Source organism: Numenius arquata, chromosome 11, assembly GCF_964106895.1.
Source record: "Numenius arquata chromosome 11, bNumArq3.hap1.1, whole genome shotgun sequence".
In the NCBI taxonomy this organism is placed as follows: Eukaryota; Metazoa; Chordata; class Aves; order Charadriiformes; family Scolopacidae; genus Numenius; species Numenius arquata.
The window spans coordinates 19,484,147-19,499,859 of record NC_133586.1 but is presented as its reverse complement, the minus strand read 5'-3'; the positions used below and the strand labels follow the sequence as shown (position 1 = coordinate 19,499,859).

Below are 15,713 nucleotides of genomic sequence, written 5' to 3'. Positions count from 1 at the left end.
TTGCAGAAGTTCAGTGTAGTTTTTTAAGACATTGAAAACCAACAGGATTTCTTTTGAATGCAACTTAACATGCAAAGCATTGTTGAAAAGCTAATGACTATCTTAAGACAAAAACCTGTAGATTGTCTAACTGTAGACTTTATCAAGTAAATGAAATTAGCTTTTAAAAGCTATGGAATAGATTACAAGCTACATATATAAAACGAGAATCCAGTGTAGTTGGTAATTACTTCAAAATGTTATCCAATTTGGGCTTGTTTCCTTAGTTCTGTGCCACTGCAGTGTTTACTGCACTAATTTTCTACCTTTTGTTAGATGAGAATTGGTGTATTTTATGATACATATGCCAGTGTAACTCCTTCCAATTAATCTTTTTTAATGAGATAGAAAGGGCTGTCCAGCCTTCATGGGCTCCTTGTGCTTCTGTCTGGACACATGTGAAGGTAATGGGAGGCTTCTGTTCATAGGAGTTTTATTACTTCTGCACTGAACTATTCAAACCAGAAACTTGCTCTGTTCCAGCCTACATGCAGAGTGGGGTAGCCAGGAGGCTGAGCAAATTGCTGCTTGAGAATCTTGGGCTTCTAAAGAGCACAAACGAGTATTGTGATGCAAAGGAGATAATACTAAAAAGAAAAATACAAGTCCATACATAGGCGGTTTTGTATTAAATGAATCCAAGAGACTGAGTTAAAGCATATTCTCCAGATTTCATACTCAGTGCAGAGAAACAAAATCCATACTTTAAAATTCCTGACTGATAAAACTTTTTATTCTTGCTCTTATATCTGTGCTATTGATTGGGTCTTTTAGCTGTTTCGTTTGTTGCACAGCAGCTTGTCTGCTCAGTTTCACATCTTTTTATCTTTTTTTAAATTTTTTTTACAACGTGACTTGCATCTAGTCATGATACAGTCTTTATAACAGTGTTTGTCAGTACATTGTTGATGCCTTCGTTGATCAGACCTCACTTTCATGGCAAATAAGGAAACTGTATTTTTGGGCAGTAACTGACCTTTTTAGAGTCCCTTGAAAGACTCTTTGCACAGAAACATAGCCATCATCTGCAGAGAGATTTTTCCGATATGTCACCAGTTTAGTTGAGCTTTCTTCCTGTACCTTAAGAGGAATTTCTATTGGTGTGCTCTCATAACATTTGGGAATCTTGATGATTCGGACAAGGATAACTATATCTAGACTACAATTAGATAATTCGATACAGTTTTAAAGGGAAATAAATGTATTAGAAATATCTCGGAAGAAAGAGTTCTTTGAATATCATCAGTAACCTACTTGATTAAACAGAAGCTTACATCTTATATATGTTACCAATAAGAATGAACACACTCTAGTTTCATTAGAGAAAGTGTCTTACTTTGTGGAAAGTATAAGAGAGGAAAGTTGTTAAGGGCAATTACTCCTTTATTTGAATCTAGTATATCAAAGTAAGGTCTGGTAAAGTTAACACTAAAGAAAGATTTACACATTTTACATTTAATGTTTTCTGTCTTTGAAGCTTTGTCTGATCCAAGCAGCCGACTTTCAACATCCCCTCCTCCTCCTGCCATTGCTGTTCCATTGTTAGAAATGGGATTCTCCCTCAGGCAAATTGCAAAAGCTATGGAAGCAACAGGTAATCTATAACTACCTCAGTTTAAACTGAAAAATTAAATAAATGTGAAACACTTTTTTCCAATGGAATACTTAATTTTTAAGTCATATAACCATTTATGGGGAAAAAACCTGGGATTTTTCACCATTAATGATATAATACAATTCTAAAGTGTGATTTTCCCGCTTTCAGGTGCCAGAGGAGAAGCAGATGCACAGAATATCACAGTGCTGGCCATGTGGATGATAGAGCACCCTGGAAACGAAGATGATGAAGAGCCCCAGTCAGAAGGGACAGCAGATTCACGACATGGAACAATAGTCTCTGGAAGCGGTGGAAAATCTAGTGATCATTGCTATTTGCAGTCACCAGGTGATATCCCTTCTGCTGATGCCACTGAAATGGAGGAAGGCTTTAGTGAAAGGTAAAACATAGTTTTCTTCTAATTACTTGTCATCTGTTGCTGAAACGGAAAATCTCACAGGTTTGTTGTTACTGGCAGAACATTACTTTGTACTGCCACTTTTGAATTTTGTTTACATGAGTAAAAGCAAAGATGCAATTAAATGAGGTGTACATGGTGCATTTTTTTTTCCAGTACTGGTTGTGCACAGAACTGGGGAATAATGTAACTGAGCATCCTTCCTTCAAAAAAAAAGATGGAGGAACAAAAAAAATGAGGGCACATAGCTTACATTTTACCTAAAAGACCTAGTAATAAAGCAGAAATTCATTGGAATTTTTTTTTTCCTTCAGTGTATTCATGAACAGGTATTTTTCTCCTTTTTTCTTTTTCAATGAATTCTTCGTTTGTCCAGAGAGGATGAAACTGAATTGAAGTTTAAATTCTCAGTCACCTTCACAACCTTAGATCTAAACTATCTTATTAAAAAGGGAGTTTAATGATTGTTTTTCTTTTGGCTTGTAGTGGTTCTATTTTTAAGTGACGCCTATTAGGAATCATACCATCCTCTTTATTAATAGGGAGGATGATAATTAGAAGATGTATTTTGAGGATGCTTTTGTTGAGGTTCCTTGATTCTATTGAAATATGCATTTTTAAGTTTTCTCAGTTACTCTGTCCTAGGCAAACTGTCATTGCCCAGAGAACTTGCAGATTTCAATTGGGAGAAATAAACTAAGCAACAAGTGTTACCAAGTAACTTAAATTCATGTTTTGCAAAAGATTTTGGGTAAAAGAGGGAATGACTGAGGGAGCAACAAAAGAAATGTTAATTTTATTTCTTTTAAAAAGAAGAAGAAACCTAGTTTGAGCTGTATTTGGCATTGACAGCATAAAATGAGTGCTCTCCCAAAATTCTGCAATCCTTTGGCACTATGCAAGCATTGAATAGGTATTGACATTGCTGCATCTAATTTGCTTGAGGTAAATCTCACAGTCAAAAGACAGTAAATATATGCTGCAGCGGAACTAAAAATTCCTGAATTCCAAATTTTTTTTTTTTTTCCTTCCATTAAAGGAAGAAAAAATTGCCAATAAATGTGATCTTAGTATTTTTCTTAATTACTGTATGTGGCTGCTTAAAACTTGGTTTGATTTACCTGTAAATTACAAATTCTTGTAGCCCTGATAATATGGATCATGTGGATAATGCAGCTTCTGCAAGCGGACCTCCTTCTAGAAGTCGGTCAGCTGTAACGAGGAGACACAAATTTGATTTAGCTGCCCGAACATTGCTAGCACGGGCTGGTAAGTATACGGAAAGACTTCCAAGGTCTTTGCTTACCCGGTAAATGAAGAGGAGGGCATGGGTACTTAGCATGAAAGTTACAAAACTCTCCTTCACGTATGTGTGTCAGTGTATATTTAACAAGTTTTATGTGGCAATAAGTAGATTATGTTTTGCAGAAGAGTTAAAGCAAAAGGAAGTTTAAAGTACAGTCATGTTTATTACATGCAAAATAAAAGTACTACTTTCCTTTCCTTTTTTTTTTTTTTTTTTTTTTTTTTTTTTCACTTGAGCGGGATTATACCGCTCTGTGCAGGCCCACAGGAACCAGAGTCGAAGAGAAGGGATATCTTTGCAGCAAGATCCAGGGGCGCTTTATGACTTCAACTTGGATGAGGAGTTGGAAATTGACCTCGATGATGAAGCGATGGAAGCTATGTTTGGGCAAGACCTGGCTAGTGATAATGATATTCTGGGAATGTGGATCCCAGAGGTACTGGATTGGCCTACCTGGGTGTGTGTGACTGCAGCGGGGGCTGCTTTAACTTACTGCTTTTTGCATGTTCATATTTTTAAATTTAAAGTAACATGCATATGCTTATAGCCTCTTTTAGAATATCTTCCTAAATGCCAGCAATGCTTAAAATCTTCTTGTATTATGTAGCTTCACATTTAGATTAAGAAAGTGCTTTCTTGTGTTCCTTGCTCTACACTGCTATACGTACGTAGTTTTTTTTTCTCCCTTCCCTGAAAGACGAGAACAGAACTAGTATAGTTGTTGTTTTGATGATGTCACTTAGAAATCAAGAGGTGTTCCAGATTGCTTAGCTGTGTGGGATAATAAACAAAAGTTGTAAATGTTTCTTTTCTTAAAAAAAAACCAAAACAAAACAAAAATCTGATTTCTAGCAACATGATTTTCACTTACATCAGTTTTTCTTAATTTAGTCATGTCGTCTGTTTCATTCTTCGGGAAGGACTATATCACTATCACTGTATAGTGATAGTCCTTACTCATTTGTTGTTATAGCCCACTAAAAATATGTTCCAGATGAAAAAGAAATATGCTGACAGCATCTTGTTAATCTTTGGATTATCCATGTCAAATTAGACAAGCAACCCACAAGAATAAGCTTTCGTCTCCTAATTATGGTGTTCCTGACTCTGATGTGGAAGCAAGTTTCAGTGTGCGTATTGAATTTTTCGGAGAGCTTTTTTCACTGGAACATCACGATGAAATTTACTGACTTAGGACAGAAATGTAATTATAGCAAAATGAACTTTATAATCAGACAAATATTGACACAAATGATAAATATTGTTGCTCAGTGAATGTAAAGTCCAGTTGTCCGAAAAAAAATGATTCTTTTTTCTTTGTTGGATCTAGATTAGTCAAATTCTGAGGAGAATCAAATAGCTTAAAGACAGCATTGAATGTGAACTAGGAGAGTTCTGTGTGAAAAGTTACACTGTCAAGAATTTTAAGTCAGGTCTGAAAGGAAATAGGAAGATCTCATCCTCTGAAATTTTACTTAGGAATGTTTTTCCTGTTCTGAGGTGGTCTGCTCTTCATTATGTCATAAGTTGTCTATTTCTGCTTTGCTTTTGGGCAAGTTAACCATATAAATACGACGCAGTGTGTGTAACAGGAATGGGCAGGAACATCCACCTAAGAATATTGGCCTATTTAATATGAAGATACTTATTCTGTACAAATAACATGTGAAAATTTTACCACGCAGCATGTTTGTGAAACTGAAGACAGGGAAGAAGTAGTGGTTTGTGAACTGTGTGAGTCCAGTGTTGTCAGCTTCAATCAACACATGAAGAGAAACCACCCCGGCTGTGGTCGCAGTGCAAACCGCCAGGGCTATCGTAGCAATGGTTCTTACGTGGATGGATGGTTTGGTGGGGAATGTGGAAGCGGAAATCCTTACTATTTATTGTGTGGCATCTGCAGAGAGAAATATTTAGCCCTGAAGAGTAAATCTAAAGCGTCAACTTCTGAAAGGTACAAAAGTATAAGATAGTGGAAGACTCTGTGTAAAGAAATGAAGCAACTTAAAAATGTTGACTAGCATCAACATTTTAAGAATTTGATTGAATAAGTTAAAATTCCTAGCAGAATAAGTCTCTTTCTTCATTTTAGGTGAGGCTTAAAAGTCATTCTCTGTATTCAACAAATGCATATTTAGAAAGAAGGTTGTTTTGATATTTCTGGTTTAAGTGAAAAACAAGGAATTATTTCTTGGGATGTTTCCTACTCTTGTTGATTTTTGAAAACTTCCTTTTTCAATTTTGTCTGACAATTCCAGTATTTTTAATGGGTTTTTCTCACATTAGTACTGCAAATTGCTTCCCCCTCCACAGACACTGTGGAGACACTTATTTATCTCTCTGTTACTAGCCATTTCCAGAAATCATATATACATTGACCTAACAGTAAATAACTTAATAGTAAACCAAGTTTAAAATTGTTTTCATGTATGTAAATTCCTAGATCCATTCAGATGTTTTCTTTGTTATTTTTTCATACAGGTACAAGGGCCAGGCTCCTGATTTAATAGGAAAACAAGACAGTGTCTATGAAGGTATGTTTTGAAGTTGAAGATACTGATACTTCGCATTGCACAATGGTTTATTTTTCCATAAAGGTACTTCCATGCAAATAAACCTGTCATGAAACCTTACATGAAGGTATACTTTAAAATCTTTTTCAGACTAGATGTGGTATTTTAGGGTTTTTTTTTTTAGTTCAAATGGGAAAAAATTCATTGGCCCTTTTTTCCAATGTCTTTCATCTAAGTAACTAAAATGGCAAGTACATAACTTTAGGTGATAAGCTATCGTGGATAGATGTTATATCCAGAACTGCATATACAGAGCCTTGTGTTCAAATACATTTCTTGAGCTGCCTTTGAAGGTCACGTTAATTAGCATGTGTTAGAGTCTCACGTGTGCCATTAGGCTTATTCTTACTTTTCATAGTACTTCTTACTTTGTACCAACAGAGAGTGTCCTGACGATGGCTTTCACTTTAAACAGATTATTTCTAGTGATTGTAGAAAACCTTTCCCAGATGATTCTTTGATTCTGGGCCTGTAGCTTGTATGATCACAATTGTAAGATTTACCACGTTTGTCTACTTAAGAGTAAGTAAGTACTCCCGAACTTAACAGCAAGCCAATCTTCCAATAGATAAAGGTGTTCAGATTGTACTGTGTGGGGAGTAAGATAGAGCAGGAGGGATCAGTAAATGTAAGTTGGCTTCTGTGTAAATGGTTGGGAAGAGAACAGAATGCATAACTGAATTGCAGTTACAGTGCTTTTGCCTTTCTTTCTTTCTTTATTTATTTATTTCCTGGGAAGCAAAAGCAAAAGCCTGGGTGTACAATTGTGACCTAAGAACTCACACATACTTTTTTGATAAATATGAAGCAACCAGAAATTTCTAGTATCTGTCTTTACTATTGAATCCTTCAGAATGTGCACCTGTTATCACAATTTAAAGCACAACTCTATGTCTACGCCTTTCGCTATCTTCCAGGTTTTGAAGTTGTGCTAGTTGTGCTGTGCTAGATGAGATGACCTCTCATTTAAAAAAAACTGATAAAACCCAGCTAGTTTGATGCTGCAGAGAGTCTTCTATGAAACTTCTCTGCAGTAGCAATAAAGATCAAATTTAATGGAGAGGGGCAAGAGTGGGATTTTGTTTTTCTGATGTACTATTTTGTGTCTATGTCAACATCAAATGTGAGTTTTTAAGACTACGTTGCACATTTTATAGCCTGTATTGTTTTTTTAATTAACTGAAATTGTTTAATATTTTAGCTTTTGTAGCCAAGTCTAATTATATTTCTCCAATTCTAGAAGACTGGGATATGTTAGATGTAGACGAAGATGAGAAGCTGACAGGAGAAGAGGAGTTTGAATTACTGGCTGGACCTCTTGGGTTAAATGATCGACGTATTGTACCTGAACCTGTACAGTTCCCTGACAGTGACCCTCTGGGTGCTTCAGTTGCAATGGTGACAGCCACCAACAGTATGGAAGAAACATTGATGCAAATAGGTAAATACCTTCCCTTTGGTGTGAATTTATAGGGGAAATGTAGAAATATTTTTACAGTCTTTCCTGCCTCCCACCCTGAGGAAGTGAAGACAGGGTTCTAAATTGTCCTTTAATTGCAGGGGAGTTAGAGATGGGTATGAGACATTTATGTTGGCAGAAGGCTTGAGGCTTTGATTTACTAATAAAACTGTGACCATAGTCCGAAAGTGAATGCCTGTAGCATGTTTTGCATAACTCAAAAGATGAATTCATGGATTTAAATTGGGACTTGCTGATCAGCCTATTGAAATGCAGGATCAATGTCTAAGTTTGTAGGTCTCTCTAGTGGAAGAGGGAAACAGAGGAATTAACATTAATTTGAATGTTGTCAAGTTGTGCTCATCTGTCTTTGAAAATAAGGAATAATTAAATTATGGAGTGTATTTTAGGAGTGTATTTTCCTCTCGGTCATTACCACTATAGTTCTTTATGTATGAAATGTTGAAAAATTAGTGAGTAATTAGCAAACTTGGGCCAAATTTGCTTCTGCACTTACTACTATATGATAATGGTTTGTTTTTCTTTAAACACTAATGCAAATCTTCATTATTTCCAAGGCTGTCATGGCTCTATAGAAAAAAGTTCTTCTGGCAGGATAACCTTAGGAGAGCAAGCAGCTGCCCTCGTAAACCCACATGACCGTGTTATGGCCCTAAGAAGAGTGACAGCTGCCGCCCAAGTCCTCCTGGCAAGAACTATGGTTATGAGAGCCCTCTCACTTCTGTCTGTCAGGTTTGTGGTGTTCCTGGCAGCACTTCTACCTTTTGTTTGGAACCAGTTACCAGGTTATGTTTGATAGGGTTGCAGTTTTAAGCTATTTGGGAAAGTGATTCCCATTTTATTTAATTACATCATACTATTAAGAGAAAAAGTTCTGTTGATTTTGTTCTTTTGAACCGTCTTCAAACATTATGAAAGGAACTTCTACATTTTATATGGAAAGTGGACTCCACAAGTATCAGCCATTCAGAACGTAAAGATACTGCGTTAGTGAGGTTTTGTTCAAGGCAGGTATTAGAACTTAGAAGTAAAAATTAGAGGAAAGAAGATGAAATGAAGCAGTTGATATGATAGGAGGATTTAAAAACTGGCTTTTTACCAGATGCCTGTGCAACTACGAAGACATTGCAGAGATTTGACATGCGGAATTGACATGTGCCTATTGTCATAGCATAACTCTAACTGTGAATTATCCGTGTAACTGTTTATGAGCGATTCCAGATAAACTCATGGAATTTTTGTTAGGGCAAGTCTAGAGCGTGTTTTTGTCTTCAGCTTAAAAGAAAAGGAGTGGAGGGGCTGCAGCTTCATTTCTCTTTCTTCTCCTTCTGCCTGCATGGTAATAATGTCCAGCTAATCAGACAGTGTTCGCTAACAGTTTGGGAATAGTTTTATCCAAACATAACTTTCTTTTAAAATGTCCTAACAAAACCAAGAGCACTTATATTCTTTTTTGACAGTGGTTCCAGTTGTAGCCTGGCAGCTGGTCTTGAATCCTTAGGATTAACAGATATCAGAACTTTGGTTCGTTTAATGTGCCTCGCTGCGGCAGGGAGAGCCGGCCTCTCCACAAGTCCATCCACTGTGTCAAGTTCCACAGAGCGATCCAGAGGAATACACAGCAAAACAAGCAAACCTATCTCTTGTCTTGCCTATCTGAGCACAGCAGTGGGCTGTTTGGCATCGAACACTCCCAGTGCGGCAAAACTGCTGGTACAGTTATGTACACAGGTAGGACTGTGATTTCAACACGACTATTTATATTAAACTGCTTATACATGAGATGAAGCAGTCCATTTTGTACGTATTGATAACTTGGGCTTTTATCTTATGAACTCTGATGAGACTGCCCTCAGTTTGAGGATCTCCTTAGAGTCCTTGCACAAGGGTAAGTTTTATTGTTGATAAAAATCAAGTAACTATTTTTTTGCTGAGTAGTCTTTTTCAAGCAGAGAACAATGGATATGCTTTTTGTTTTGATAGGGTGGATCTGTGGAGCACAGATCTGTGAAGCACAGATTTTTTTTATACTTAGAGATGATCTTGTGGACATGGAGCAGGATTTCATATGTATCAGGAAACCTCTAAGCAAGCAGAGTAACTGTTTTGTTCTTCAGTGTTTGAAATATAATTGTGGAGAAATAAGTGTGTTGGATGGGATAATGGATTTTATTATGTGTTATTGCTTTTTATACTACCACTACCACCAGGTGCCTGGCCTTGTAAAAAAGTTACGTAATAGCTCCCTAGTTTTTGCTGGTTTTCTTGCTTACTTGATTATTAATTTTTTTTTTTTTTTTTTTTTTTTTTTTAAAAATCCTTGGATCTGGATAGTTGGTTCCATTAAGAGCAGGTGTTCCCCAGGGTGGAAGACTCATAGAATAATAGATTAGTTTGGGTTAGAAGGGACCTTTAGAGGCCATCTTGTCCAACCCCCCTACAATGAGCCATGACATCTTCAACTGAATCAGGTTGCTCAGAGCCCCATCCAACCTGACCTTGAATGTTTCCAGAGATGGGGCATCTACCACCTCTCTGGGCAATGTGGGACAGTGTCTCACCCTCAGCATAAACAAATTTCTTCCTTAACACCTAGTCTAAATCTTTCCTCTTTTAGTTTAAAGCCGTTACCCTCTGTCCTATCGCAACAGGCCCTGCTAAAAAGTTTGGTCCATCTTTCCTGTAGGCCCCGTTTAAGTACTTGGAAGGGGTTATAAGGTCTCCTCGGAGCCTTCTCTTCTCCAGGCTGAACACCCCCAACTCTCTCAGCCTGTTCTCACAGCAGAGGAGCTCCAGCCCTCAGAGTGTCTTCATGGCCCTTCTCTGGACCTGCGCTAACAGGTCCATGTCTTTCCTGTGCTGAGGGAAATTCCGTATTGTACATGATCTTAAAATAAAAGTGGTTGGGAGCTGAGAATTTCTGAAAAAAAATGAAAATCTTTAAAACTGTACATTAGTTATTCAACTGAAAATGTTGTACAAAATGTTTTTTTTTATTTGTTCTGGTTATTTATTGTCTTTACTTATTTTTAGAATTTGATTTCTGCGGCAACTGGTGTAAACTTGACGACAATTGATGATCCAATTCAGCGAAAATTTTTGCCAAGTTTTTTGAGAGGAATTGCAGAAGAAAACAAACTTGTCACATCTCCGAATTTTGTGGTTACTCAAGCACTTGTAGCGCTGTTGGCAGACAAAGGGGCCAAACTGAGGCCAAATTATGATAAAACAGAAATTGAAAAGAAAGGTAAGATACAGCTTTGCTTTTAAATGTTAATTATTAAATCTTCAATTCCTCATTTATATTTACGGAGAGACTTCCTAGAATAATGTATAAATAAATATGTGTGTCTCAAAAGTGTACAAAACTTGTTTTAATCAAAGTAATCTTATAGTTTAGTACACAAATTTTACTTAGAAATATGATCTTATTACATAGTTGCAGCTTATTGCATAGTTGCAGCCACCAAGGTGCTGTCCTGTCCTGCCCCTGGGGCAGGAAGCTGTGGTGCCTCTGCTGAGGGAGGGCAGGGAGCCGAGGCTGGTGCTGTGGTAACGGGAGGGAAGGACAGGACATGGCAGCTACAGCAGCTTAGCTCTGTCAGAGGAGGCCCTTTTCTATTCAGAAAGCACTTGCTCTTTGAACAACGATTTTCCATGTGGTGGGAATAAGACTACTCATAACTCTATTCTTCAGGTTTCTTTATGAAATTTTCAATGGGGTTATTTTTCTCTTAGTCTCAGGAGGGTGTTTTTTTTCTAATAGTTAACATGATTGCAAGGTCCTTGTAAGATGTTTGTTAATCCCTTTCCCTTTTTTTCTGGAAATTATGGCTATTGCTGTGTTCATCTGTGTAATTCTGTTTGGTACTCATCTAGGCATCATCTCATTGTTTTGTTTAAGCAGGTTTAATTGCCCATTTGTATGCCCATCCTTCCTATGATCCTTCTGCTGTAGGCCCTCTGGAGCTGGCTAACGCACTAGCAGCTTGCTGCCTCTCTTCAAGGTTATCTTCCCAACATAGGCAGTGGGCTGCTCAGCAGCTGGTGCGAACTCTTGCAGCACACGATCGAGATAATCAAACTATTCCTCAGACCCTCGCTGATATGGGGGGAGACTTAAGAAAATGTTCCTTCATAAAACTAGAAGCTCATCAGAACAGGGTAAGCATGATTTCTCCCAAAATGGCATCAATCCTAGTGCTCTCTTTCGTAGAATACAGCAAAATACTATTCTTTTACAAACATACTGACTAAAATGATTTCCCACAAGAAGTAATTTTTTGGGTGATAAATTTAACTGCTTGAGGGTACGTCTGATGCAGAAAAACGCTTAGCTTCTTTGAAGCTTCAATTAAAGGGGACATGAAAGTGTTCTTGCAGTACATGAAGTCAGCAGAATCACCCAAAACCTTTTCTGAGACTAGATCTTAATTAATTTTTGTCATAGTATTTACTGTCTTTGTTCAGTGTTCTGTGCAGTAGTGGCCTGGGGAGCATGGGTCTGGACAAAGTGTAGCATCCTTATAAAACTTAATTACTGTAAAAGTAGAAAAATATATCTTGTTTCATTGTTACAGTGTATTTCAATAATGTAGCTAATACTCTGTCTCACGTCAATGTTTGCTTAATATTAGTGACCAAACATACCTAGGCTTTAGATTTAAATTCCAGTTTTACCATGATTACGTTGGTATTTGCAGGTCATGACATGTGTTTGGTGCAATAAAAAGGGACTTTTGGCGACCAGTGGAAATGATGGCACCATAAGAGTGTGGAATGTGACAAAGAAGCAGTATTCACTGCAACAAACCTGTGTGCTCAACAAGCTGTAAGTTGATTCTTTATAATAGTCAGGTATTTAATTTAAGCTCTAATCGTGCAAGGTAATTAAAAGAGCCAACGCTGCAATATCTCCTGCACAGAGGTTCTCTCATTTTTTTCACTGGGACCATTGCTGTGTTTATGGCATTACGTAGCTTAAAACTGAAAATAGAACCTAAATATCAAGCTGATAAGAGTCAGTATAAAGGGACTGTCTGGAAGTTGTGATGTATAACATGGTAATGACAAGTGTGATGGTTTGAGTCAAGTGTGAAAAAAGAATTTGGAACTTTTGGGGTTCAGGAACTGAGCGTGATTCTTCTTCATGAGAGTGTCTGGGAAGTACTTTGGTGTCATTTGGATGTGTCCCAGAAAGAAGAAAAAAAAAAAAAAAGAAAAGATTAAAATCTAATTCTCTAGGACAGCTTAGGTGAGTGGTCGTTTTAGTTCTTCTTTGTTTGCTACTGTAAGATGCTGCCTTAAAAGGAATAAATGGAACGACGTAACTTGACTTCAGAAGATACTGGTGAGAGCAGCATCTTCCTTTAACAGACAACTTCTATTATTCATGTGGCAGAAAAGTGTATGTCCTGCCCAGTAGATTAAGAGTTAAGTACTTTCATGGGCTTTGTTGCTAACAAATCTCAATTCTGTAATTTTAAGTGGTTTTAAATAGAATATAGAACTATGAGCAGAAAAATCTATTCTATTAATCTGCAGTGATGACAGGGGGACTCCAGATTTTAACTTGCATGTTTAATTAATTCTATGTTTTCCTGTCTGCTGAAAGGAAATGCTCTTTTTAAATTCTGTTATTTTATTCTCTTGTAGAGAAGGTGATTCGGAAGAAAGTCTGGGATCACCCAGTGACCTTAGTTTGTCTCTTGTCTGTTGGAGCATCAGTGGCAAGTACCTGGCTGGAGCTACGGAAAAGATGGTGAACATCTGGCAAGTCAATGGTATGCTCTTAGTGACCCTTTATGATACAATGTATTTCTAGGGAAGCTGCCTAGTTATCGAACATTTGTTTGCCCAAGTATTTAGCTGTGTGTGCTCTCCAGTTTAAATGCCTACCATCTTCCATAATGCCTTGTAAACCTGTTTCATTAGAGGAAGGCACTAACCACAAATGGATGTGTGATTTACATATGATTAGTTCAGTAGAAAACTGAGCAGGAGATGAGTCCCTTGTTGGATCAAAAGTGTTTAGGTGGGAGGCTTGATCACTCTTAGCAGTTTTTGTCTGTAAATATTATCTTCCTATAGTCTGCAAGAATTACCTTTCTACATGCAACAAGGAGAATGCGAAAATTGAAACAAATGAAGGGAAGAATTGCTCGAGTGATCCACTAGATGGAATGTCTTCTAATAAGAGTAGAATGAGTGAGCTTGGTTTAGTAGCATAAAGAATCTTGGAGAAGGAAGCTTATAAATAAATACATTAGGAAGATAAATTCTAGATGAAGCCCAGGGAGAACAAGCAGCTGCATAAAGCAGATGGATAGTGCTGACACAAGAAGAAATGTAAATGAAGTTTCTAATGGTCAAAAGATGGTGATCTTGTGTTTTATAAGGAGGAATGACCCCGGGGAAGAAATATATAAAATGAATTCACTGAATTTATGAGATTGCATTGTGATAGAGAGGACTGAACCCGATCCCGGAAAAGCCTTTTCCAATTCCTTGGTTCAGTTTGTGGGCTTTTTCAAGTGGATTCTCTATACATTTTTACTGTCATTTGTGCTGAAATTGACTAATCCAGCATAATACCTATAGAACTCCTGTGGGAGGAAGACTATTAGTCACTTTGTCATCTCTGAAACTTCATTCTGGTTTTTGTGCTTGTGAAAATCACCCATTACACTGCCCGTGTTAATGGACAGTCCACAGGAAAAGTCTAAATTTACTGAGTACTGAAGAATTTAGCTTTTTTCCTTAAGAAAACTATGTAGCTTGACTGATAATTGAGATTTGTTAGCTAGATTTTTTATCGGCATAGATTGGTGGACTGTTGCTTCATAGCCTTGTAACTTACGTGAATTTGTAGTATGTCCTAGCTCTAAATAGCACGTCTTTATATTTTCCTATCGAAAGTATTTTTGTTGTTTTCTTCGTGAAAATGAAGTAGTTTTAAAAGACTTTTTGCACTCCTAGGAGGAAAAGGATTATTAGATCTTCAGCCTCACTGGGTATCTGCTCTAGCTTGGCCAGAGGAAGGGCCAGCTGCAGCATGGACAGGAGATGCTCCAGAATTATTATTAATTGGTCGTATGGATGGATCTCTTGGTCTTATTGAAGTTGTGGATATTTCAACCATGCACCGGCTAGAACTGGAACACTGCTACAGAAAGGACGGTAGGTGACTGTATCAGTATTTAAGTAGAAATTAAAATTATGAATCCCTCTCCCCCCCCCCCTTTTTTTTTTTATTAAGCAAGTATATAATCTCAGGTTTTTAAATTACTATTCACGGGATATGACTTCTGGTAACTTACCTTCAAACATCATTCACTTGCGTTCATGGGAGGACAAAAGTCTGGGATCTCCATCTGCACCCTGATTCCTCTACAGCAGAGGCAACCATTTGTAGCAACCTAGTCACATCCTGACGTTCCTTGCCATTGTACAAAATCAATACAGGTTCCCTGCAGTGTCTGTTCTGTCTACAGATAGCACATAGTCAGTGTCATTTGGATTACTGAATTATTACCATTTTTCCTTTAAAGTTCCAGTCCCAGGGAACATCAAGTAGCACATCTTTGATAGAATTGTGTCGTTTTGTTTATTGCTTCTTCAGGAAATTTGAAGATTTTCTGGCAGAATCAAGTGAGGCGATATCTATGTGCTAAGAAAGGCTCAAATTGTTTTCAGTGCTTTTCTTAGAAGCATCCCTATCTCAGATACATATATAGGATTCAGTCTGATTTTTTTCTTTTCCCTAGCATAGTTCTTTTCACCACATCAGGAATATAAATTATATTCCTTTAATTAAAAGAAGAATGAAAAAACTATTACAAGATAATCTCTGCAGCTGTCATTAGTGGCACTCAGTCGTATCTTTACCTTACAAAAGCAAGAAAATTTTCAGACCAAAAGTATGTTAAGTAACTTTAGGTGGGGGGGACTTCATATTTTAGACAATTGCGCTGCAAAAACTTCTTTGGCAGGAGTGAAGTTGAATTTAGTTTAATTAATATTTGTGTTTTCTCTTTACGTAGTGTCTGTCACATGCCTTGCCTGGTTCAGTGAAGACAGACCATTTGCAGTTGGCTATTCAGATGGAAAATTGTTAATAGGAACAAAGGAACCACTTGAAAAAGGAGGAATCGTTCTAGTTGATGCACATAAGGTAGAGTTAGTCTTCTTAAAACTAATGTATAATTTTTGTGGGTAAAGATCTGTTAAAGCTATTTTCTCTGTTTGAAAGCTATTATAAAGTCAACACGTAGCTATTTCTGATACACATATGAAACATA

General features: G+C 37.2%; 1 protein-coding gene across 1 annotated transcript in view; it reads left to right on the top strand.

The window, feature by feature from the left end:
• HERC1 (HECT and RLD domain containing E3 ubiquitin protein ligase family member 1) overlaps positions 1–15,713 on the top strand; it is a 78,868-nt gene that overhangs the window by 45,749 nt on the left and 17,406 nt on the right. The window contains exons 40-54 of the mRNA XM_074156223.1: positions 1,517–1,633; positions 1,805–2,036; positions 3,199–3,323; positions 3,597–3,817; positions 5,046–5,314; positions 5,842–5,894; positions 7,174–7,374; positions 7,971–8,145; positions 8,874–9,144; positions 10,447–10,660; positions 11,372–11,577; positions 12,117–12,244; positions 13,069–13,196; positions 14,392–14,592; positions 15,456–15,586. Coding sequence (XP_074012324.1) covers positions 1,517–1,633; positions 1,805–2,036; positions 3,199–3,323; positions 3,597–3,817; positions 5,046–5,314; positions 5,842–5,894; positions 7,174–7,374; positions 7,971–8,145; positions 8,874–9,144; positions 10,447–10,660; positions 11,372–11,577; positions 12,117–12,244; positions 13,069–13,196; positions 14,392–14,592; positions 15,456–15,586 — 2,672 coding nt within the window. The remainder of the gene's footprint in view (positions 1–1,516; positions 1,634–1,804; positions 2,037–3,198; positions 3,324–3,596; positions 3,818–5,045; positions 5,315–5,841; positions 5,895–7,173; positions 7,375–7,970; positions 8,146–8,873; positions 9,145–10,446; positions 10,661–11,371; positions 11,578–12,116; positions 12,245–13,068; positions 13,197–14,391; positions 14,593–15,455; positions 15,587–15,713) is intronic.